The sequence below is a fragment of the Balaenoptera borealis genome (assembly GCF_965194805.1).
Source record: "Balaenoptera borealis genome assembly, chromosome: 21".
Taxonomy (NCBI): domain Eukaryota; kingdom Metazoa; phylum Chordata; class Mammalia; order Artiodactyla; family Balaenopteridae; genus Balaenoptera; species Balaenoptera borealis.
Window position 1 is genome coordinate 11,025,071 of NC_138880.1, and position 24,894 is coordinate 11,049,964.

Here is a 24,894-nt window from a genome sequence, read left to right on the forward strand (position 1 = left end):
GTTTCACTTGCTCCTTTAAAACCACCCCCCACCCCAGCTTCCATGAGAATGACCTAGAGCCTTGCTGGATGATAAGACACATATATCCTTATCTCCCTTGTCCCACCTGACAGTTAGCCAACTGGCAAATTTCTCAGGGAAGCCATCCTGAGCCAGTCAGTACCCAGCCAACCTACCAACTGACTGCACATTCCACAATGACTTGGCCAAGCCAGGCTCAGACCAGATCCAGCCAACTGAGCCCAGCATAATTTTCCACCCCACAGAACCATGAGCCTTAAATGGCTTTTTAAGTCATTAAATTGGGGAAAACTTTTAAATGCAGCAGTAGCTGATTGATATAAACTTTTAGTCAAGAGAAACAGCCAAGGTAGGAAGTCATAAGAATAAGTGTCCTGACTTATTCTTTCTGTCTGTTGGATCACCTGTGAGTGACTGCTATTCATCTAACAGCAGAGTGACAGAACCCATTCATGGGTTTCATATAAGTCAGCCTCCCAAGGCGCAGAGCAGGATGAAGAAAGTTAGAGAGTGGGCCTGGAAGAAAACCGAAGAGACACACCATACCCACTCATCTGTTTTCTAATTCAAAGAATATCTAGAGCTTTTGACCAAGTGTCTGCAGTTACATTGGAGCCTCCAAAAAGAATCACAAAACAAGATTTGGGAACAAAGAATTTTTAGCCAATAACAATAGGAAAAGGATGGGAAGGAGTGTATTTATTCCAAGTCTACTTTCTTGTATAGATCCAGGTCAAGGATTACTATCTTGTACTGCCTTCTCAACACATATTTCTAATAATACATTATAAATTATAGGGAATTCCCTGGCTATCCAGTGGTTAGGACTCAGTGCTTTCACTGTGGCGGCCTGGGTTCAATCCCTAGTCAGGGAACTAAGATCCTGCAAGCTGCACAGTGCAGCCAAAATTTGAAAATATATATATATATACATACATTATAAATTATACACCCAAGGTAGGATCTGTTTAAAATATTATGGTATGCCTCAATTAAATAAAAATCCAGCTAACCTAACAAAATTCAAATTACAGTCACACTTCATGTATTTTTAAAAAGTGTGAGAATAGTAATCAGTGTGGATTAGGTATGGCTGCAAGCAATAGAAAACCTGAAATAACATGACTTAAATAAAATAGAACTGTATTTTTCTCACACAGAAATGATGTCTAGAGGTAAATGGTTCAGGGCTGGGCTTATTCTAACTGGTCACTTCACCATGCTCAACACGAGCCTTCTACATCATGGTCCCCAATGCCTGTACACTCCAGGCATCACATCTGTATCCCAGGCAGTAAGAAGGGGAGGATGGAGTAACAGAAGAGCTTATCTGTCCCCTATGGATACTTCCCTTAAGCCGAATATATCTCTCCAACTTGCATTCCCTGTTCAGAACTTAGTAACCTGATGGCCCCTGGATACAAATAAGGCTAGGAAGTACACACTTTATTCTATAAGGTCATGTGCTCAGTTGAAAACTTGGGGCCGAGTATAAGGGGGAAAAAAAGAAAAGCAGATAATAGAGAACAAACCGTAAGTAGTCTCTGACTCAACTTTTATTAACTAATGCTAATTATTGGCCCAAAACCCAACTACTAAGGTCATGTTATAATCAATACATAGTCTACTTGGTGGCCTATGTATACCAAGTCTACAGTAAAGACTTCAAGGTGATCAGATTGATCATTTGAAACCTGTGAACATCTTTAATTATCAAGGATTCCATTTTTTATATAAATAGTTCATGCAGCTCAATATTTAAAAAACAAACAACCCAATCCAAAAATGGGCAGAAGACCTAAATAGACATTTCTCCAAAGAAGGTACACAGATTGCCAACAAACACATGAAAGGATGCTCAACATCACTAATTATTAGAGAAGTGCAAATCAAAACTACAATGAGCTATCACCTCACACCAGTTAGAATGGGCATCATCAGAAAATCTACAAACAACCAATGCTGGAGAGGGTCTGGAGAAAAGGGAATCCTCTTGCACTGTTGGTGGGAATGTAAATTGATACAGCCACTATGGAGAACAGTATGGAGGTTCCTTAAAAAACTAAAAATAGAATTACCATATGACCCAGCAATCCCATTACTGGGCATATACCCAGAGAAAACCGTAATTCAAAAAGACACATGCACCCGAATGTTCATTGCAGCACTATTTACAATAGCCAGGTCATGGAAGCAACCTAAATGCCCATCGACAGACGAATGGATAAAGAAAATGTGGTACATATATACAATGGAATATTACCCAGCCATAAAAAGGAACAAAACTGGGTCATTTGTAGAGAGGTGGATAGATCTAGAGTGAAGTAAGTCAGAAAGAGAAAAACAAATATCGTATATTAATGCACATATGTGGAACCTAGAAAAATGGTACAGATGAACCAGTTTGCAGGGCAGAGATAGAGACACAGATGTAGAGAACAAACATATGGACACCAAGGGGGGAAAGTAGCGGCAGGGGGTGGTGGTGGGATGAATTGGGAGATTGGGATTGACTTGTATACACTAATATGTATAAAAATGGATAACTAATAAGAACCTGCTGTATAAAAAATAAATAAAATTCAAAAAAAAAAGGATTCCATTTTTATGGGTGACATTGAATTTACTAAGGCAGGAATGTGGACAAGAGTGGTTTGGTGCTGCTTTGTTTTGGTAAGAATCGTTCAACAGGCTCTTCTATTTGACCCACTGTAAACATTAGAGATAATTTTGGCTGCAGGTTATAGAATAGTGGCTTAAACTTTGTAGAAACGTATTTCTCTCACATACAAAAGTCTAACAGTGTATAGTCCTGGATGTAAGTATGACTTCACAGAGACATCAGGAACCCAGGACCCTTCTTTCTTTTTTCTCTGCCATCTTTATCCTGTGGCTTCCACCTACGATGGGAGATATTTACTCAGGTTTCACCTGTCACATACATGTCCCAGTTGGCAGGAAGTAACAAGGGCAGTGCATACCTCCCCTTTTAGTGGCATTTAATGGCCAGTGGAGGGTGGCAGGCATTGCAAGTGAGTAGAGGAAGGGGAAGAAATAGAATAAGATTCACCAAGTGTTGGTAACTGTTAAAGCTGGGCAACATGTACCTAGAGATTTATTGTATTATTCTCTCTACTTTTCTAAAAGTTTGAAATTTTCCACAAGATAAAAGTTAATCAAATAAAATGAAAAATAGCAAAAGGATACCCCTGGAAGCTTCAAATGGCTCCTCTTTATATACCAAGAGCTAAACTCTATCACATGCCCACATCTAGCTGAAAGGAAGGCTGGATAATGCAGTCATTAGTCCTTGGGTCCACGTGCCCAGTTACAAAAAGCTTTAGTTTATCGCATAGAAAGAAAGGGAGCATCGATATTGGGGGACGACTGACAGCCTCTGCTATCCTCATATATGAAGGACTATGGGCCCAAAGTTAACCATTAGTATCTGTCTTGTGATCCCCTCCATAAAATGAAGATGGCAGTACTGCTCAGCATGTATATAAAATGATGTAACAACAGAAAAATGGGGCCAGAGTACCTGACTGGTGGTAGACACTTGATATATGTTAACTTCCTTTCCCTACTGATTCTGAAGACCAAATGTCTCTTATAGATGATAGATAGATGATAGATAGATAGATAGATAGATAGATAGATAGATAGATAGATAGATATAGATAGATAGATAATGTATACACACAGACACACACACAGCATTTTGATGATACAAATTACTTCACAGTATAAAATAGCACTTATCTTTGGTGAATTACAAACAAATTGTTCCAAGAGCAATCCTGTGTATCAGGGTGTTAATCCTCATGCTATCTAAGCTTTCACTCATCTTTAGCAGGAGTTCTCAAGCACTGGTGAGCATAGGGATATTCCAGGTGCTTTTACAATACACAGACTCCTTGCTCCCACGCTAGACCTACTAAACCAGAATTTTCCCAGCGGTTCCAGGAATCCGTATTTTCACAAGTAGCTTTAATAACTAACCAAGGCAGTTGGTCTCCAGCAGAGGGGGACTGGGAAAAGATGAACAGCACACGTTCTGAGACCCTTCAAAGATGCCGGTAGGAAAATTCAATTCATCGGTCTTCAGGTTGGTTTTCCTAGGAATGTAGAAACTTTTTTTGTTATGTGTTTATTTCCCAGGAAAATTCTAAGCACAGCCTTGGGAGGGCAAGTGCAAACACATTACACAGACCCTGGAGTGCCATTCACCCTCTGTGGAAGCACTGGTCTCCAGACCACACTTTCAGTAACACTGCTTTTAAACGAAAGTACAGTCGTTTAACCCAAACTCATTGCAAACTCACTGTGAACGACCTCACCATTGACACTGGCTTAGGGATTCCTTAATTTTCACAGAGAATATGTTGTGGACGGTGGAGCCCTGTGATGCAGGTGGAGGGTGTAAACTGAGAAGAGGGAAGAGGGAAGATTGTAATTCTAAATGATTTATGAGCACAAAGAAGAGTCCTTAAGCTAATCGTTTAGAAATAAGACCATTGAGGTTCTCCTTCATACTCCTCAGCAAGGCAAGGTATCCTTAGACCCCAAGGAGCAACTGACACAGCACATCCCATGGCCACATGTGCTTCCTTTCCATTTGTGTTCTTATCAATTTCTGGGGAGGAAGAAAGCCATCTAACCTGGTGAGTCTGGATGGGGCATTCGGCAAATGGCACTTTGCTTCACATCAAGTGATTTCTTCTGAAGAAATCATCGCTGTTATAATAGCAAGGCAATTAGGGAAGCAGTGAGAAGGATTTGATTAATACTGCTGCCAATTATTCCCAGCTAACAAAAATGTGGGTTTCTATGCCAGAAACAGTCAAGAGGTTTAGATCCCAAAGGGGTGCAGCAGTGGTGGTGTCTTTTAATATGTGTGATGTATCTGTGTGTGTGTGGGTGGATGGGTGGTCATGTACCTTTTAATTGCTTATTATAAATCAAAAGTAATTATTTATGCATAGTTTCCTCACTACTTTGCAGATCTGTGGGAAGTGTTTACTGCAAGAGGATTTATTTTGTTTCACCGCAAATGGGCATTACATGTATACACAGAACAAAGCTGTTCAGACAAGGAGGTGGTAACCCATCGCCTGTCCTACTACTAAAGCCTCAGTGCCCTCAATGACGGTATGAGGGCTCAACCCTCGTGAAACCAAGTGAAACCTCAACTTGGAGAACATCTGAGCTACTGAAAATGTGCTTTGCAAAACACACATACATACATGTGTACACACACATTAGAAAGAATGTTTTAAATAAGGCTCAGCATTGCTTTACAAACATAATTCTGATTATGAATATCTTTTAATATATTGTGTTTTCCTATTCATCAGGAAAAGTCTATGTTTTTCTGTGTCCTATGTAGTTAAAAAAAAATCCGGACTATCATAGGACAGTCTATAGGCAATTTGGTATAAAGTAAGGTTATCTGCTTTTTTAATGCCCCATTTTTCTTTGTGGCTCCAACATTACACATTTAATCTGCAAAGAATTTCAAACACTGTAATGAAAAAGTAAAAAGAACCCTAGGAATGAATCCCCTGGAATACCAATGTTTTTATTCATTTATTCATCTGACTTTTAATTATGAGCCACTGCTTCAACACCACATGGAAATTGTTTTAATCAGTAGGTCCTGAACTCAGAAGTTAGCATGTTTCTCCCACCTGCGCTGTTTAGTACATCATCACCCACCGAGAACCCTATCTATTTAACTAGCTTCCTCTAATCATTTCCCTGATCTCTCTCTCTCTCATTTGCTTTGAATGCACATGCATGTAACAAACACACACACAGCCATAGTCTTCTCTAGTCACCCAATTACACATACCCTTCAACCCAACCTTTATAATCTGTTACCACCCTTAGTTATACAATATATACACATAGAGTCCTGAACAAAGGAACAGATTTTGGCTTTGCCTTATGGAAATTTGTCCCATTTCTATATAGTCATTTTTAAAAATTTCTTCCAGCTTTATTAAGATATAATTAACATAAAACATTGTGTAAGTTTAAGGTGTACAAAGTGATAATTTGATATACATGTAGATTATGAAATTATGGCCACAATAAGATTAGTTAACACCTCTATCATCTCACGTAATTACCTGTGTGTGTGTGTGTCTGTGGTGAAAACATTTAAGATCTACTCTCTTAACACCTTTCAAGTATATATAATAGTGTTGTTAACTATAGTCACCATACTGTACATTAGATCCCCAGAACTTGTTCATCTTATAACTGGAAGTTTGTACCCTTTGACAAGCAACTCCCCATTTCCCCCACCCCCAGCCCCTGGCAACCACCAATCTAGTCTTCCTGTAGAGTCATATTTTAATGTATATGTGCAGGGATATGTATAGGTCTACACATAGTGATTTGCTGTGAAATATCATAAATATAATTATCCTCAAAAATATGCCAAAAATTAATGTAATATGAAAATATAAGGTCCTGACCCATTTTAGTTGTATTTGTGCAACAAAACACCCCAAAACTGACTGCTTTTCTTCAAAGAGGTGACATTATTTTTCATGATCCTGTAAATTGACTGAGTGGTCCTTCCTGTGCTCTCTCGGTGGACCATCCATCTGGCTCACTCAGCTGGCAGGACAGCTAGCAGCTGGGCTCAGCAGAGACAACCGGGGTGGCTCAGCCCCTCTTTCTCTCTGTGGCCTTTCATTCTGGCTTTTGACATGGCAACGGCCAAGGGCAGCATTCCAACAAGAAAGCCCCAATATGCAAGTGCTTGACAATGTCTTACTTGGATCACTGGCCAAAGCAAGCCAGTGGCCCACTTCAAGTCCTCGTGGGACAGGAGTACATAAGTGCTTGGATACTAGAAGGTGTGACTCATTGGAAGTCGTTACTTAACAATCTACCACGTGGCCCAGTATCATATAATTGCCCAAAGATACTGGAAATTGTCCCTTCCTATAAAGGATGACGTGTCTGAGTTCAAACAGTCTAAAAACCTTTGCATTGTGTGTTCTGTAGGGCACACTTTACCTTGAAGACACACTTAAATGAAATACACCCCTGGGTTATAAAAGATGATTGATGGCTTCTTTAACACAAGATACACATACTTCCTGCCATGAACAAAAATGAGAAAGAGAGAATGAACAAGAGAAATGTGAAGAAGACATTTCAGGGTGGATTCCTCTTCCCCATCAGCTAACATTTCCTGTTCATACGCTCTCCCTGGGACCCTGACCAACTACTGTGACTCTGTTTAGATTAGTCTGAGATTAGCAGGTGTCCTGTTCCGGCTTTTCCTCTTTATCCAGTGTCTTTAAAGTCTGGGAACAAGTTGTTATTGGGGAAAAAAAAATTCTGAGGGTAAGGAAAACAGGCTAATGAGGCTCCAGTTTCCCAAGAAAGAAGAAACAAAGAAGTCCTGAGAGAATCAAGCAGTCAAGTGGTACCTGGAGGGAGCTCGTGGAGGAGCAGAGAGGCTTCTTATTGGATGAGTCTCTGCCTGAGTTATTTCTCAAGGGATGCACATGAATTGCTTTGTGCCTCTTTGCCCTTCTTGGTTGTTCCCTAAGGACCAAGGGAAGTTCCATGGCCTAATAAATTACTTGAATTTTATGCAAAAGGTAAACTTCATAAACTGAACCAAACTCTTTCATTTTAAGCACATATGGACATTATTTATAAAAATTTTAATACTGATCCCAGGAAGGAGGTTTTCCTTCACAAAATTTTTGAGGTTCCCTCATTAATAGACTCCCTGTCATGACCTTTTTGCCAGCTCATCTGAAACACTGCTGTAGCTGTTCTGTAAAACCAAGATCTTCCAACACAACACGAGATGTGACACCAAGGAGAACCGCCGTAAATGTAGTTCAGATTAAAATCACTTCCTGGAAATAGCCTACAGGAGCAAAACTTTCCTTCCTGCCAAATCTCCTACCCAAACACAAGTAACCAGTGGCAGAAGCTTGGACTCAAAGACTTTTTTAATGGACTGGGCCATCTAATCCTATAACCAGATCCTATTCACTATTAATTAAGTAGTAAAGTTAGACTCCCTTAGAGGCATAAACATCTGCTATGGAAGAAGACTAAATATCTGTGTTAATAGAAAACCAGAATCGAATGGAAAATTCTCAGGTGACCTGGATCATCAAGAACAATTTTATTGTACAACAAGGTTTGACATTAAAAGAACTAGGGTGAATCAATCAACCACAATATATTAGCTCTGCAATACCAACGTATGGTTTACGGAGCTAACTCTAGATAAAGCCCTGAATTAATATCTAATCCACACTTAAGCCTCATAATATTTAGAACTTGGGGGTCCACGCTGTCAGTCCACGCTTGTTCCAGCCATGTCAAAATATAGCTGCTAAAGACCTGAAACCTGTAGTTGCAGTACCATCTGGGCCCAGAAATAGTGAGCACCAGCCCACACCATAGGTCTCCATGGTTACTGTCTATGCACCTGTAAACCTGTTCTAATCTGGCTTCTGTCCCATCATTACCCCTCAGCAGCTCTCCCTAAATGTACAATGGTTACCTCACAAAATTCACAGATTATGTTTGGTCTTCATTGTATTTGACTTCTCTTTTGACCACTATCTACTTTGTCTTTTGATTTTTATAATCTGTTTTTTAATTAATATATAATTTTTTGATATTTGATATTATATAATTCCACCTCCTTTTTTTCCAGTCTCCCCCTAGTGCACTCTTTCTACAGAGCCTAACAGGAAGCCAATCAAAAAGAACTGTGAATTGCAAAATCCCAGCTCTGGCATCAGAAAGCAAAGTATTAAAGAATGGGCTTGGAGCTGGGACACTATAGCTTAATGACCAGTAAAAAGGATAAATTTGTGTTGGGTTGACTTGGCTTTTTTAGTATTTGTTTGCTAGAATTCTCAGGTGAAACAATCTGGGCCTAGATTTCTTTGTGGAAAGAAAATAGTAGATTTAAGATTTTTTTTATACTCATAAAATTGTTTATTTCTTCTTGTATCAGTTTTGGCAACTGGTATTTTTTTCAAAATATTACCTACTTTACTCAATTTTAAAATATTCACTCATAAAATTATTTATAATATCTTCATTTTTTAACTGTCTGTCAAATATGTAATAATGTCCTTTTTTTCATTCTTAATATTGGTTTCTTTATTCTTTCCTCATTTTTATCCAACTGAATTATTATTCAATTTTATCTTCCAGTTCACTAGTTCTCTTTTCAGCTGCATCTACTCTGTTGTTTGGCCCACATCTTAAGCATTTTTTTTTTTAACTGACAATTACATTTTATTTTAACATTTTTATCTGGTTCTTTTCAAATCTATAGGGTTACTCATATATTGCCATGGTGCTTGTCATTTTTGTGATTCCAGTCTTTTAAAAAAAATCTTTAAATATTCATGCATAGTGTGGTACACAGAATAATGTACCTCCCCCAATGATATTCTCATTCTAATCCCCCCAAAACTGTGAATATGTTACCTTATATGGTAAAAGGGACTTTTCAGATGTGATTAAGGATCTTGAAATGGGGAGATCATCCTGGATTATCTGGGTGGGACCAAGGTAATGTAATCACAAGAGTCTTTATAAAAGAAAAAAAGAGGGCAAAGTCAGAAAAAGGAGGTGGGATAATGGAACCAGACGTTGAGTGATGCACTTTGAAGACGGAGGAAGGGGCTGTGAGCCAAGGAATGCAGGCAGCCTCTAGAAGCTGGAAAAGTAAAAGAAACATATTCTCCTCTGAGACCTCTAAAATGAACGCATTCCAGCCAACACCTTGATTTTAGATTTCTGAAGTCCAGAACCGTACAAGAATAAATTTGTGTTGTTTTTTTAACCCACTAGGTTTTGTGGTAATATGTTACAGTAACCATAGAAAACCAATACACATAGTTGTCTTATATCCATACATAATAGTTCCATCATCTGAAATGTTTGAGGAACTAAATCTATTATTTCTCTCCCTCAGGATGATTTGTGAGCTCATAATGTTGATTTTAGCCTGTGGGAGAGCTCAGAATTTAAATTGAGAAGACATTCCTCCTTACATTATTTGGTTTTTTTTCTGCTGGAAGCCAGAGGCTCTACCTATCTGGGATCTTTGCGGTTTATTCCCAATCTCACACGATATATCTGGGAGTCTTGAGTTCAACTTCCTCATTTTTTCCACTGCTCAAAGCACTTTTTCTATAGTAGAAAGGTATATCCACATGCCCTCAGAAAAACAGGGCCACAGAGGAAAGTTATGCAGGTGATGTAAAACCCCTGCAGAGAACCTCTTCAAATGTGCTCATTGTTTACAATTTTAGTTTCAGCTTATATTATTTCCTCCTCTTTCTTTTTCCTTGCCCCATGAAGATCTCCTTACATCCTGAGAGCCCAACTATGCAATAAAATCTTTTTTAATGAGACTCCCATTTTTTAAATTTGAAGATACTCCCCCCCCCCAGATATCTAATATGTCAAACTTACTGAAGTATAAGTCCCTCAGATATTCTGAGGTCTACCAGAGCTTATGTGGGTTTGATAGCAAATTTTGGCCCCAGTCTATTTCATAATGGGTCTAGTTCATCCTATGGCTATTCCTCCCAGAATAGTTAAATATAGAGTTGAAATAGGATGGTCAAAAACTAGCAAAACACCTTCACTAGTTCCTTGGCCAATGGTGGAGGACTAGACTGTAAGAAGCACATAAAGGAGGTCCATAGGGTCCCATCTCTTGATCACAATAGTGAACCAGAACCAATACTGGGGTATTAGAAATTAGTGCCACTACCAATAACTTGAAAGATTCAGGGGTGAGGATTCTTACCATTCCCATTTAACTCTCTGGCTTGGCTTGTGCAAAAGGCAGATGGGTCTTGAGGAAGGACAGTAAATTATCATAAACTTAATCGTAACATCAACCTGCTATTCCAGACGTGGTCTCTTTACTGGAGCAAGTCAACACAAAGTGAAGCACCTGGTATGTAGCACTGATGTGGAAAATGCTTCGTTTTCTAAAGCATGGCACAGAAATCACCAGAAGTGGATTACTTTCTCTTTTTGGTTAGAACACTCTCTTGCTCCAGGACCACATCAACTATCCAAACTTTTGCCATATTTTTATTCACAGGGATTCTGATGGTCTCCCCATTTCCTAGAACATCATACTGGTCCACGTTATTAGTAACATCACATGACTACAACGTGGTGAACAAGAAGCAGCAGGTACCTTAAATGCCTTGGTTAGACACAGTTGTGATAGAAGATGGGCAATAAACGCCAAGATGATTCAACTCAGTGAACTATCTGGAAGTGCAGTGGTCTAGACTGGATATCCTCCAAAGTGAAAGACAAGTTGCTCTACTTTATATCCCCTACCACTACTACAAAAAATGGCCCAGTGCTCGGGTGAGCTTTTTGAAACCAACACACGGCATTGTGGATGTGTTGCTGTGACTTATGTACCAAGGATGGAACTCTTTACTGCAGTCCAGAACAAGAGAAAATCTCTACTGATCCAGGCTACAGAGAGCCCTGGCACAGGTTTGGTGGTTTGGTGGTTTGTTTGGGGGTTTTCTTGGCCCAGAAGATTCAATGATGCTTGTAATACCTTCAGCAAATTGGAATTCTGTGGGTGATATTATGGCATGAAAAGTTCTGCAGTGATTTTTGAGCAGAAATGATATTAATATCTGTTTGGGAGTTAAAGATATTTCATTATAATGATAGAATTAAAGTCCATTTCATTCGCATCAGCAGGTCCCTTTTGTAAACTCGATCACATGACATAGTTTAATCACTTTAAATTCTTTCTGAACCATCCGTGACAAAACTTAATCCTGCAGAGGGGCCAGTAGATGAGGAGTCAGTCTAGGTCAGTTCCTAGAAATGTTTCATATACAGGATGGCGCATTAGATAGTATTAAGGCACAAAACTAAGTGACATAAAAGTGCAGTGAAAAAGAGTGATCCATGAGCTATCGAAAAACACACTAGAAGAGCTTTTTTTCCATTTAAGCAATATTCTCTAATTCTCATTCTATGATGCTAGAGCTTTTTCTTTGACACACTGGGGAATTCAGTAATACAGACAGTCAAAAGAAAAGCCCCCAAAAGTCTCCTAAAGTTTTGAGATGGTCTTCTAAAAAAAAGAGAATGAGAAGAAATGCATTGAGAGATATAACACCTCTAGTCTGCCTGGAGTCATTCTCTGAAAGCTCTCTTTGCCATGGGTGGAAATGAAATGACTTGTCTCGAGACTAAGCCTTAGTGGTCATAGTAAGATAATTTCTGTCTTTCTGAACACTGGTTAATCTTAAGTTCATTTCTTCTGGCTCCCTAATTCAAATGTAGCTCACAATCAAGTTTCAATTGACATCCCTAAATACGATCTTTTATTAAAACAACCAGAAGGGAGAATTTTCTACAGTCTTAAAAAGATATGATTTCCATGATAGTAACAGCAAATTACAAGAATAAGAGAAAAATTAATTTTAATACTGGTAGTGTCTTTAATGAGATTTCTCTCCTTCTCCTAATGTGTAACGACCACAAAGGAATTGAATGGGGCCCCAACAGTAAGTGTAAGAGCACATCAGATGGGCCTGATGGTAATGGATAGGGTTTAAAATTAAGGAATAATAGGTACATGGAGCACTTAAAACTGGAATAACTGAGATCTTACTGTAACCATTACTTTGACCTTAACAGTGATCTTATTTCAGGGTTTAAAACCACACTTTGAAGGGAAAGAGAGGAGAAACATCTAGTTTCTTTTAACTAATGAACAAGATTTTGTCTCTCTATTCATGAAAATACTAGGACTGTTTCCTTTTTAAAGGCTATGCTTTATCTCAGTGATGGTGGAATATAAAAAGCATGGTTAGGTCTGAGTCCTAGCTCAGCCTTCTCTGGTTCTGTGAACTTGGCTGATACTTGACTTTTCTAATCCTCAGTTTCTTCATCTGAAATACGGTTCTAATAATAGTATGAATTCTCAAGGCTATTTTGAGAATGAAAGAGCATGTCCGGGACTTCCCTGGTGGTCCAGTGGTTAAGGCTCCACGCTTCCACTGCAGGAAGCATGGGTTCGATCCCTGGTTGGGGAACTAAGATCCCACATGCCGTGTGGCGTGCAAAATAAATAAATTAAATAAATAAATAAATAAATAAATAAAGAGCATGTCCTCTCTCTTATCACATCAATTAGAGTTGTAGAGCTTCGCCTGGCAACTTCCAACCGCTCTTATATTCAGGAAACATTCGAACTATAAAGGCAGGATGGGGGGGAAATACAAGACTACCTATTTGCCGTTTTTCACATCTTTCAGCATGTTTCCCTGTTCCACAAGTATTCCTGGCAATATTGCAAAGACCACAATGTGCACTTCGTACTTAGGCCCCTACTTTCTTTGCATTTCGACTTCAGCGAAATGTATAATGATGGGGTGTGGGGGAAGAAAAAGAGCCCTGAACCCAGCAGCCAAGAAACCTGGATTTGAGTCCCAGCTCTGCCTCAGTCTTGAAGCAAATCCCATCCTTAACCACTAACATGCTGTAGGTTGTATTCACTTCTTGGTGGTTGCTGTCTCTGCTCTTGGCAAACGCACACCAGAGTTTCTGAACACTTGCTAGAAGGCTGCAGTTCATTCCAGAACTCTGGATGAAAGCGTTCCTTAGTCTCACTTTTCTGACAACCTACTTCCACCTCCAGTCATGTCCAGTGCCAACCTGATCGGCTTTCCTATTGTTTTCTAATTTTCCAATTTTGAATATGATAGTGTGACACAAGACTGCTTCCCAAGCTTCTAACAAGCATCTTTCATGGTAATAATAATAACAATAAAATAATAACAACAACAAACACTTATTGAGTCCTTACAATGTACTAGACACTGTGCTAAGTGCTTTACAAATATCATTTCATTTATTTATTCTCTCATGGAAGTATAGTGGATTTACAATATTGTGTTAGTTTCAAGTATACAGCAAAGTGATTCAGATATATATATATATAATCTTTTTCAGATTCTTTTCATTACAGGTTATTACAAGATATTGAATATAGCTCCTTGTGCTATACAGTAGGTCTTTGTTGTTTATGACCATCTTTTTTTTTAAAATAAATTTATGTATTTATTTATTTATTTATGGCTGCCTTGGGTCTTCGTTGCTGCGTGCTGGCTTTCTCTAGTTGTGGCGAGCGGGGGCTACTCTTTGTTGTGGTGCACGGGCTTCTCATTGTGGTGGCTTCTCTTGTTGTGGAACAGGGGCTCTAGAACACAGGCTCAGTAGTTGTGGCTCACGGGCTTAGTTGCTCCGCGGCATGTGGGATCTTCCCGGACCAGGGCTCGACCCCACGTCCACTGCATTGGCAGGCAGATTCTTAAGCACTGCGCCACCAGAGAAGTCCCTATGACCATCTTTTTATTTAACTCCAACTAAAGCCCTATGAGGGAGGCTATGTTTATTATCTCCATTACACAGATGGGGAAACTAAGGCTTACAGAGAATAAATGAACTTATTTTTAAGAAAACACTTTTAAGCATCAACAGCAAAGCTAATGCTTTTGTTTGGCTTCTACAGTTTGCTTGTTTGGATCAAGATCTAAATGAAGCTCATTCTTTCCAACTGATACACCTTTTGGCTAGTCTCATTTAAAAGTGCCTTCTTCCTTCCTTCCTTCCTTTCCTTCTTTCTTTCCTTCTTTTTCTTTTTTTTTTTTTTCTTATAAATTAATTGTTAAGGAAACTGGATCATTTGTCTTGTACAATTTCCAATAGTCTGAATTCCACTGATTACATGTTCATGGTGGTGTCAAACATGTTGCTTTGTTCCTTGAACTTCCTGTACTGCTGGGTCAACCTAAAGGAGTGATCACATTCAAATTTGATTTTTTGGGCTTCCCTGGTGGCACAGTGGTTAAGAATCCACCTGTTAAAGCAGGGGACACGGGTTTGAGCCCTGGTCTGGGAAGATCCCACATGCCGCGGAGCAACTAAGCCCATGTGCCACAACTACTGAGCCTGCGCTCTAGAGCCTGTGCTCCAGAGCCTGTGCTCCACAACAAGAGAAGCCACCGCAATGAGAAGTTCGCACACCGCAACAAAGAATAGCCCCTGATCACCGCAACTAGAGAAATCCCGCGCACAGCAGCAAAGACCCAGTGCAGCCAAAAATAAATAAATTACTTTTTTTAATTGATTTTTTTTAACAAGACTGATTCATAAGCAGTGTGTGCTCTCCTGTAAGGATACGTAATGCCTGATTCTTTCTCTTTTATAATGTTAGCAGCCACTGATGTTCAACACCTAGATCTAGTAGTTCATCAGGGGTTGCCAAATGGTGATTTTTTTTTTGAATTTTAGAATTTTATTTATTTTTTTATAGAGCAGGTTCTTATTAGTTATCCATTTTATACACATTAGTGTATACATGTCAATCCCAATCTCCCAATTCATCACACCACCACCCGGCCCCCCGCCACTTTCCCCCCTTGGTGTCCATACGTTTGTTCTCTACATCTGTGTCTCTGTTTCTGCCCTGCAACAAATGGTGATACTCTAATTACATCTTCCTTCTTCATTTACTAGCAGGAATACTTCTATAAAGATTACTTTCCCTATATCTACTATTCAGTTATCCAATTATATAGTTCATGGGAATGGCAGCATAAATGCTTGATTTTTTCCCTTTTTATACCAGTTTTCTAAATAAGTGGATTTGCTGGCATCCTTCCATGATGAACAGTAATGTTTGTTTTCTCAGGATTATTATTAACTCATGGTAAACTCATGGATTTAATTCTATGTGTATTTAAATTCGTTGTAGTTATGCTTACTGATGTTCATTTATTCCATACTTGGCCAACTCAAGTTGCTTCCTGAAACCTTTTGGCAAAATCCTAGTGGTTTTTGATAGCTGCCTTGCTATCTGCCCAGACAAGATTTTCCAAGTTAATCCCATGTAATTTCCTTTCCCAGACCTCTCTCCAAGGATGGCTGGTTCCTTTCAGCGGAAGTGATATTTAAAGACATCAATCTGCACATTGTTACTGAATTGATCATTCCTTCTAGACCTCTTCCATGGACAGAACTAAGAAAAAATATTAAGACAAAATACATCACGAGTTTATACTCATTTCAATACCACTTCAAATTCAGACCTCAAGGTTCATACTTAATATTTTCAAATTTACATCTCTATTTCCTTTCTCCCACACAAAGAATTACAGTTCTCAACGACACCAGAAATGATAGAATTAGATTCTCCTCATAAAACTTTTTAAATTTATTCTACAATATATACAATATTTATAAGAGCACCAGTACTACAACTATTGCCAATCATATAAAGAACATAATCAGTTTAAGGGGTTTTTTAACAGCTCTTTTTGTTCCTAGGGTATATACCATTAGAAATGTACAGTCAAATCACTGTGTTTTAAAGTCCCTTGGAAGAGCTAAAATTCTAACTCAGGCATTGTGACTCAATAGTTGGTTCCTAACTTACCCCCAGTCTGTAACCTGCTAGTCAGGACCCACAATTCCCCACCCATTTGGGACTGGCAGTCAGAGCTTTTAGACAGAACAACCTCTGAGGTCTCCCCTACCACTTCTAACTTAATACAATCCTAAGGCCACAAGTACAGGTCCCGCAAAGGGTGTGTGGATGGTAGATCTATGTTGTGATTATTTTAGTTATATAAACCAGTTCTTAGCACCAAAGATTTCTAAAATTGATGAAACTTCATCCATTTTCCTAAGAAACAAATTGACCCATGCAAAAATGCCAAGCTTCAAAAAAAAAGCCATCGAGAGTTTTTCCAATCAACAATGCACCCCAATCTTCCTCTGAAGAGTTTGACATTTTTTTTGGCCATGCAGCCTGGGGGATCCTAGTTCCCTGACCAGGTGACCCCTGTGTTGGGAGGGCAGAGTCTTAACCACCGGACCACCAGGGAAGTCCCCAGTTTGACTTCTAAGAGCATTTAATGATAATTTCAAGGAACTGCCACCTTCCCTGTCATCTCTTTTCTGTTAATAAGACAACACGATATGGTGGTTTTAAATGTATTAAGTAGAGTCACACTTTTTTGAACCAGTTTACATTCCACCCTAGAAGTGGATGAGAGATCCTGTCCTGTTTCTCCACATTCTCACAAATGGTAGAGAGAGAACTTTTATTAACTTTTGCCCATCTGGTAGATACGCAGTAAAGTTTCATTGTGATTTCAATTTGCATTTCACTGAATACTAATGACGTTGAGCATCTTTTCATGTGTTTATGGGTTATAGGTTACCTCGCCTCGGAAATTTATATTCCTGTCTTTTGCCCATTTTAAAATTTAGTTGTTTGCCTATTGCTTAATGATTCATGTGAGGTTTTTATATGTTCAGGATACTAAATCTTTGTCAGTTACATTTGTTGCAAATATCTTCTCTCAGTTTATGATTTGTCTCTTTATGATGTCTTTTGATGAACAGAAGTTCTTATTTTTTAATGTAGTTGAATTTATCAACCTTTTCCTTTATGTCTGTATTTTTTTTAATTCATCTCGTGAAAGAAGTCATTCACAGCCAGAGTTGTTAAAGATATTCTCCTATATTTTCTTCACAAATGTTTATAGTTTTGACTTTCTTAACTTTCATATTCATATTTAATTCGATAGGTGTGTATTATTGTGCATGGTTTGAAGTAGACATCCAATTTTATTTTGTCCATATGGATAATGGTTTGCTAGATAGTTCATTTTTCTTCCTGGTGGTCTGCAGTGCTTCTTCTGCTGTATATCAAGTTCCCATACAATCATGGACCTGCTTCTGATCTAACTATCTTGCTGTGTGGGTCTACTTGTCAATCTCTGCACCAATGCCACACTGTCTTAATTGCTCTAGCTTTATAAGAAATCTTGGTATCTGTTAGGTAAAGCCTCCCATTCCACACATACATACTTTTTGCCACTTTTTCAGGAGTGTCTTGGCTGTTTTTGACCCTTCGCCACTCTATAAATTTTAGAATCATATTTTTAAACTCCACGGAAACGCAGATTTTTATTGAAATTTACTAAATCTATGTAAATTTTGTTCAATCTGGGAATCAAATTTAATCCTATCTGGGAATAATTGACATCTTCATGAGATTAAATCTTTCCCTCCAAGAACATTATTATATATAATTTAGAAAACACTAAGCAAGACCCTGTTGACTGTCTATTCATAGGTATGTACTCATTAAAAGTATAAAGAAAAGAAATTGAAAGTATAAAGAATAGCCAGGAAATGATTCATTCAACATCTAGTGGTTGTCTGTGAGGGCAAGAGAGGGATGTGTGATCCCTCTCTTGGATGTGTGATTTCTCAGAAGAGAAAGCGCAAAGGCTTTTCTAAGGTAATAGTTTATTTCTTAACCTAAGTGGTGGGTATATGGATGTTTATTCTAAAATCATTCTTTAAACTGGATATATACATTTTATAAATCTTTTTGTATATTGGGTTGGCCAAAAAGCTCATTTGGGTTTTTCTGTAAGAGGTTACAAACCCGAACAAACTTTTTGCCCAACCCAATACATGCCATGTTTCACAAGTTAAAATTTAAGACATGCAGTAAAGGAGATATTCTCCAAAGCAACTGATTTAGGACAAAAGTGTTACAATTTTGAATTTTTTCTTCATATGATACAAACCTGCAGGAATTGTCAGTCCAACATTTTCAAAAATAACTATGCCCCTCTAGGTACCATAGGGAAAAGGCTTTCTTTGTTTTAAAAAATAAGTGATTTTGACATTCAAATTCAACTACCAGCATTTTAGAGTGTACTATCTCTTTGTGAATTTGAATCACTCCTCTTGTCCTACATGAAACCTAGTAAAGTTCAAATCGAGTTGGGTATACATTCATTCATTCACTTATTTGCAAAACATATGCATAATTCATTGTGCTGGGAGGCTGGAAAATATAAGAAGATAAATATGAACATTCCTGAATACAAGAAGGATGAAGTAAAATGAAATAAGACAAATGCTTTAAAAAACTATAGTGTCTGATTGAAGAAGCAGAAGAAAGAAAAAGAGGAAGAGGAAAAAGCACAAAATTACAAGGGGGTTCAAGGATGGTGAATTGATATCTGATTGAAGGAGACAGGGTTGGGGAAATAGTCGCAAATCTTTACTTCTCAGTTTAATAACATGCAAGAAAATGTGTATAGATTTCAGCCCTTTTACTCATCTTCCGAGTTTCTGTCTGGTTGAAAGAGCCCAACAGCTAGATTCATAATCACTGGGCCCATTCTTTTCTGGCTCCAAATCATATTGGTTTCGGGTTTTCAAACTACAAAGAATTTCATCTCCAGTCCAACCCTACCATGATAGAAAACCACACAGACTTGGGAGTTGCAAATGTAGCACATTTTGAGAGGGCAAAGAGACTGCTCTCTTGCAAAGGTTTTACCTGCCCAAAAGCCTGGAGACAACTCTGCATAATTTATGCACACCTCTGAGAACAAGCCTGAAAAGAAGCCAGTGCTAATTGACTGAATTGACCATTCAGCTTGGCCACTTTGGTTTCATGGCAACCTGCTCACACATTCAATAAATTCACTGGGGGTAATACATTAAAAAAAAATGATTATCTGATATTGTGTTGCCTATTGTCTGCTATCCACTTCCTCCCCTACCCCCTCCCCTGGACTCTAAATGGCTGTTTGACTAAATTTTTCTGTTTTCAATTAGTTTCACTGGTTCTCTGTTTATATAACCCATTAATATCCCACAGTCCGTGGAAAGTGTGTTCAGTTGCCAAAGGGGTTTAAAATATTCCTAAGAGATATAAACACGATGGCAGAAAGCAGATGCCTGCTATACAAGGGGGCCTACAAAGCTAATGTCATCTTTCTCACTTCATATCCCAGAAGCAAAGCCTTCCATGGGACACGCTCAGTAATTATTGACATTTCCAAAATGGCAACACTAGTGATATGAAGAGCCCTTCTCTTCTGAAGGTGCTCGTGATTTTTAAGCCTGGGCACAGGCTGAAGGCTGTACTCTTGGCCTGGTACAGCTGCATTTGCACTTATTCATGCAAGAGTATGTGATAATTAAATTCTGGACCAGCAGCAACGGCTGCCATGAGAAACTTATCTCCCAAAGGTATACTGAAGGAGAGTCCAGTTGCCCACTGAAAGGATTAGTAGATCATATACTATCCTGGATCCTGGGCGCTGTTTCAACCTTCTCCAAATTATGTGAATCTTTAATAAAAAATGGTCTGAGATATAAGCAGAGCCGGTATGAGTTGGGAAAACAAGAGCAGATAAAAGTGTATCCTGTCTCTTTGAAACAGTTCTTTCTTTAGGGTGTTTTTAAGATTGCAATTTATGGGATCATATCACCCCACTAAGCAGGGTACAGCTTTAAGAAATTATTTTCCAGGGATTTTAGTAGACACTGCAGAGCTGACACATGGAGCTAAGCCTCTACAATACCCTCATGATGGTTCATTTAATGTGTCATCTTGACTGGGCCACAGGGTGCCCGGATATTTGATTAAACATTACTCTGGGCGTCTGTGAGGGTGTTTCTGGATGAGATGAACATTTGAATCCGCAGACTGTGTAAAGCAGATTGCCCTCCCTAGGTGGGTAGGCATTACCCCATCTGTCCAAGGGCTGAATAGAACAAAAAGGCAGAGTAAGAGAGAATTCTCTCTCCTTATCTGACTGTCTTCTAGCTGGGATAGAGGTCTTCTCCTGTCCCAGGACTTGGGGTCAGAATGGAATATACACCATCCACTCTGCTGGTTCTCAGGCCTTTGGACTCAGATTGGAACTGTACTACAAGCTCTCTTAAGTCTCCAGCTTGCCAACTGCAGATCTTGGAACTTCTCAGCCTCCATAATCACATGGACCATTTCTTTATAATAAATCTCACTTCTCTCTCTCTCTCTCTATCTCTCTCCCTCCCTCTTCCACTTATTCTGTTTCTCTGGAAAGCCCAGAAAAATACTGCCCACCATCATACAATCTCTGAACGAGGACCCCATTTCTAATAATGCAGATTTCCACATGTCCACTCAGCAACTGGAGATACTAACCGTCAAACTCTAAACAAGCACTGATTTTTTTTTTATTCAGAAGAAATACTATTTTTGTTTTGGAAAATGATTACTGGGACTTCCCTGGTGGCACAGTGGTTGAGAATCCGCCTGCCAATGCAGGGGACATGGGTTCGAGCTCTGGTCCGGGAAGATCCCACATGCCCCAGAGCAACTAAGCCCGTGTGCCACAGCTACTGAGCCTGTGCTCTAGAGCCCGAGCTCTGCAACAAGAGAAGCCACCGCAGTGAGAAGCCCGCACACCGCAACGAAGAGTGGACCCAGCTCGCCTCAACTAGAGAAAGCCTGCACGCAGCAATGAAGACCCAACAACGAAGACCCAATGCAGCCAAAAATAAATAAATTACTTAATTTTTAAAAAAATGATTACTGAATAGCCTACACGTCACTCAAGTACAAAGGACCTAAAATAACCTCACTCAACCGCCCTGCCTCACAACATCATTGACACAAACAAAATAAGTAACCCTCAAACTTATGAAATCAAATCCCTCAAGGGTTTGTTTGATTCTTTTTTTAATTTTAATTCTCTTATTTAATTTGCACAAGGCTTTCCCTTGCTGGGTCAACCACTTCCACAAATCATAAAGCAACTGAGACTTACAGTAACCACAAAACAGGAGCTAAGCCTTATCCCTGAGCTTACACCAAGGATAATTTGGAACATTCTCAAATTATCAACATCCTCATGGATAATATATTACGAAACAAAAAAGGGGAACTTTAAATTCCACACACAGAAGTCCTGCTGAAATCAAAGTTGATAGGATGGAGTATGATTTTAAATATATAAAGTAGTAGACCTTTGTGCTGTATGGCTGTGGGTTCTGATTGCCCTCTCAAATACAACCACAGCTTTGAAGCAATTACAGCCACTCCAACCTTCCAGGACCTTGACAGACACACTCTGCTAGCACGATGTGTCCCCGCCGCCCTGTGTCTGACATTCAACTGTGGATACCCTCTTGTCCTCAAACCAGAAATATTCACTGGCTACGTCTCCAAGAAAATATTATAAGAATGCATTTTCCGTTGATTTACTACTTCCAATTCTCACCCAAAAGTCAGAATTAAAATCTGTCACATTACCTGAAGCCACCCTAAGGAGTAAGGTGAGTATTTAAGGAGGCATGTTAACCCCGGTGACCTTCGAATGTCAATGTACTTGCCCTGGCAGTCAAGAATTCCAAGATCTTTTGCCATTGCGCCCAAAGACTCAATTTAATTTTCGGTAGGCAATGCCCCACCTCCCTTGTACCTTACAAGGATTCCTACTGAGAGAATAAATTGAATGACCATTTTCATTTAGCATATTGAACACTTTTGAAAAGAGAGTGAAATTATCGCAAGACTACGTCCTGTTAAAAATGTTTAAATGGGGGGAAAGGATTTAATGTTCCTGTCTAGGCAGCAACATCTGCGTTTACCTACCAGGAAATATTTTCATTGTTCTCTATCTGCTGAAATATTCACTTGTAGGTAGGTGACAGGTGCACAAGAAGCCTTTCTCTCCACTCTCCTCCGACCCCTGCCTCCAAATCTGGGTCATGATTGAAGTACAATGTCCCAGAAAGATTTTGCCATCTGAAGCATGGGCGTACCCATCACTCCACGAGCCAGAGGAGGAGGGCACAGTGGCCTCTGCAGAAAATAGACCTTGGATACAAGCAGCTTTCAGAAATGAGAAGGGGCAAGCAGAGGAAACCAAGTACTGAGGGTCTTGCTGATGAATCCTGGCAAGGCAGAGCCATCTCTGGCAACAACAGGCTCAAGTGAGAGTTAATAAAACGCAGAGTATACATTGCCCATTTGCATTTAGTGCACGTTAAACTGCCTTGCATACAAAAGATAATGACAGATGCAAAATGAGCACTGAATACTGCAGGTCTGTCAGGGGGGAATGGGCAAGGTGCCAGCTCCCCAAATTAAACCAAACAGGCAACTCCACGCGCAGGGTCAGCGAGACTGGGGAAGAAGTGGATCCAGGGCCTCTGGACCTGCAATGAAATTGACAGAAACCAGGAAGCGAAACCTACTACAATGAGTCTATGGCGGCAGTGGCGAGTGAGGAATGGAATGCAAGTCCTTTCGTCTTTAAAATTGAGATGGTCCGTGTAGCTTGATTTGGCTTTTTATGGACCATCTTCGGCACAATTTTCAATCTGGGAGAGGCTGCCTGTTAGATGCAAAGTTTCTTAAAACCCAAAAAGGGTAGCAGCAGAGCTGGTCCTAAGGGGTAAGAGCAGGTGAAAGTCCACACAAGGGAGTTATGTTCCAAAGCAGCCCAGCCTGCTCCTTGGAGATCCTGATGTTACGAGCTTTTTCATGTGGGTCCTTTGTGACACCTCTCAGTTCCCACCTAAAAAGTGCTATTGACTGAGTGACCGACTTCTTGACAGCCCAAAAGCCCTTTCTTGGGCAAACCTCCCCAGGCTCTCTCACCAGTGCCCCAGCACCATGTATTCTGAAGAAACATTGATTCTCACCAGCGAACAAATACATTCCAGCTGCACTAGTGAGGTTGGGCTGATGGAAGAGCACAGGCTACTGACCCACTTTGAGCTTTTCCTTTTTTCTCCAACTCTAAGCCCCGTGACGCTATCCAAGGTACCCTACTCTCTGAAGCCGCAGCCACAGACCCGCTGGGACCAGGACAAGGGGGAAATTTTTTTGTTTAAGCCCTCTGGCAAACCTCTCAGCTCTCTCTCTGCAACTGCCCTGGAAAAGGGCATCTATGCCGGAAGTAACACGGGGAGCCCTGTTAACTCAGCCCTGCTCAGTCAGAACCAGCGGCTTCCACCTTCCCTCCCCGCTGTCGCCTCCCCAAGCAAAGCCTGCTGGGGACACATCACCCTCTCCTTAGATCGCCTGCAAGCTCCTGCACAGCTGGGAACGGAGCTGCAGCCTCCTTGCCCCAGCTGAAGAGAACAAAAGCTTCCAGGGGCTGAAAACAATGAGCTCCCCCATCCTTCCCCTGCCCCCCACCCCATCCTGACCGGTCCCACCCCCTTTCCTCCGACAAGTGGAAAATCACCCAGAAGCTTCTCTCACCCCCGGGCCTTTATTTATATATGTATGTATGTATGTATGTATGTATTTCCTTACGGGGTGATGGCGTTCGCCTCCCTTGCTTTTCGGAAGCTAAAACGCTTTGGCAGCCGAGAATGAAAGTGTTTGTCTGAATTCTGGCCTCTCGGCATCAGCCGAGGCACAGAAAGGCTTGCCGTTTCCTCCGCTGCGGCGGCTGCCGCAGTTGTGATGGCAAAGATAAACAGCCCGTCAGCGCGGAGCTGAAAAGAAATATAGAAAAGGGGATGGGAGTCGTTTAATTACTTTGAATGGCTTTTTGTGTTCTGTGTGATTGCTTCCTATGATACAGTAGTTTCTCATTCTCCATGCAAGCTCCGTGTTTCTATTCATAAGAATAAGATTGAAGCAGGAAATTGGCTTTCAAGAGTGAGAGAGAGAGAGAAAGGGCTGAGAGGTCGGGACTATTTCCATCAGAGGAGAGCCAGTGAGGGAGTGGTTTCCACCGTGGCAGAGCTGAGCCGGCTGGGGAACGTTTGTGTCCGCTTCCCCGCCCGGTCCTGCAGCATGGGTATGACCTGGGCCCTGGGAAAGCTATCCACGAGGGCAAAGACTGAGCGTCACAGAGCTTAGGACAGGTCAGAGCAGGGTTGGGGGAGGTCCACAAGCAAAGCCAGGGTCATTCTGGGTTGCAGGCCAGTGCTGTGCACTCTTCCTACCTGGGAAAGGGG

General features: G+C 40.2%; 1 protein-coding gene across 24 annotated transcripts in view; it reads right to left on the reverse strand.

The window, feature by feature from the left end:
* The window catches only part of LOC309619657 (uncharacterized protein), a 386,823-nt gene that overhangs the window by 257,629 nt on the left and 104,300 nt on the right, over positions 1 to 24,894 (reverse strand). The window contains exon 6 of one of the 24 annotated variants that reach the window (XM_082375091.1): positions 3,700 to 4,139. The exons of the other annotated variants lie outside the window; for them this stretch is intronic. Coding sequence (XP_082231217.1) covers positions 4,126 to 4,139 — 14 coding nt within the window. The 3' untranslated portion in view covers positions 3,700 to 4,125. Of the gene's footprint in view, positions 1 to 3,699; positions 4,140 to 24,894 lie in introns of those variants that run through there. 24 annotated transcript variants of the gene reach the window in all.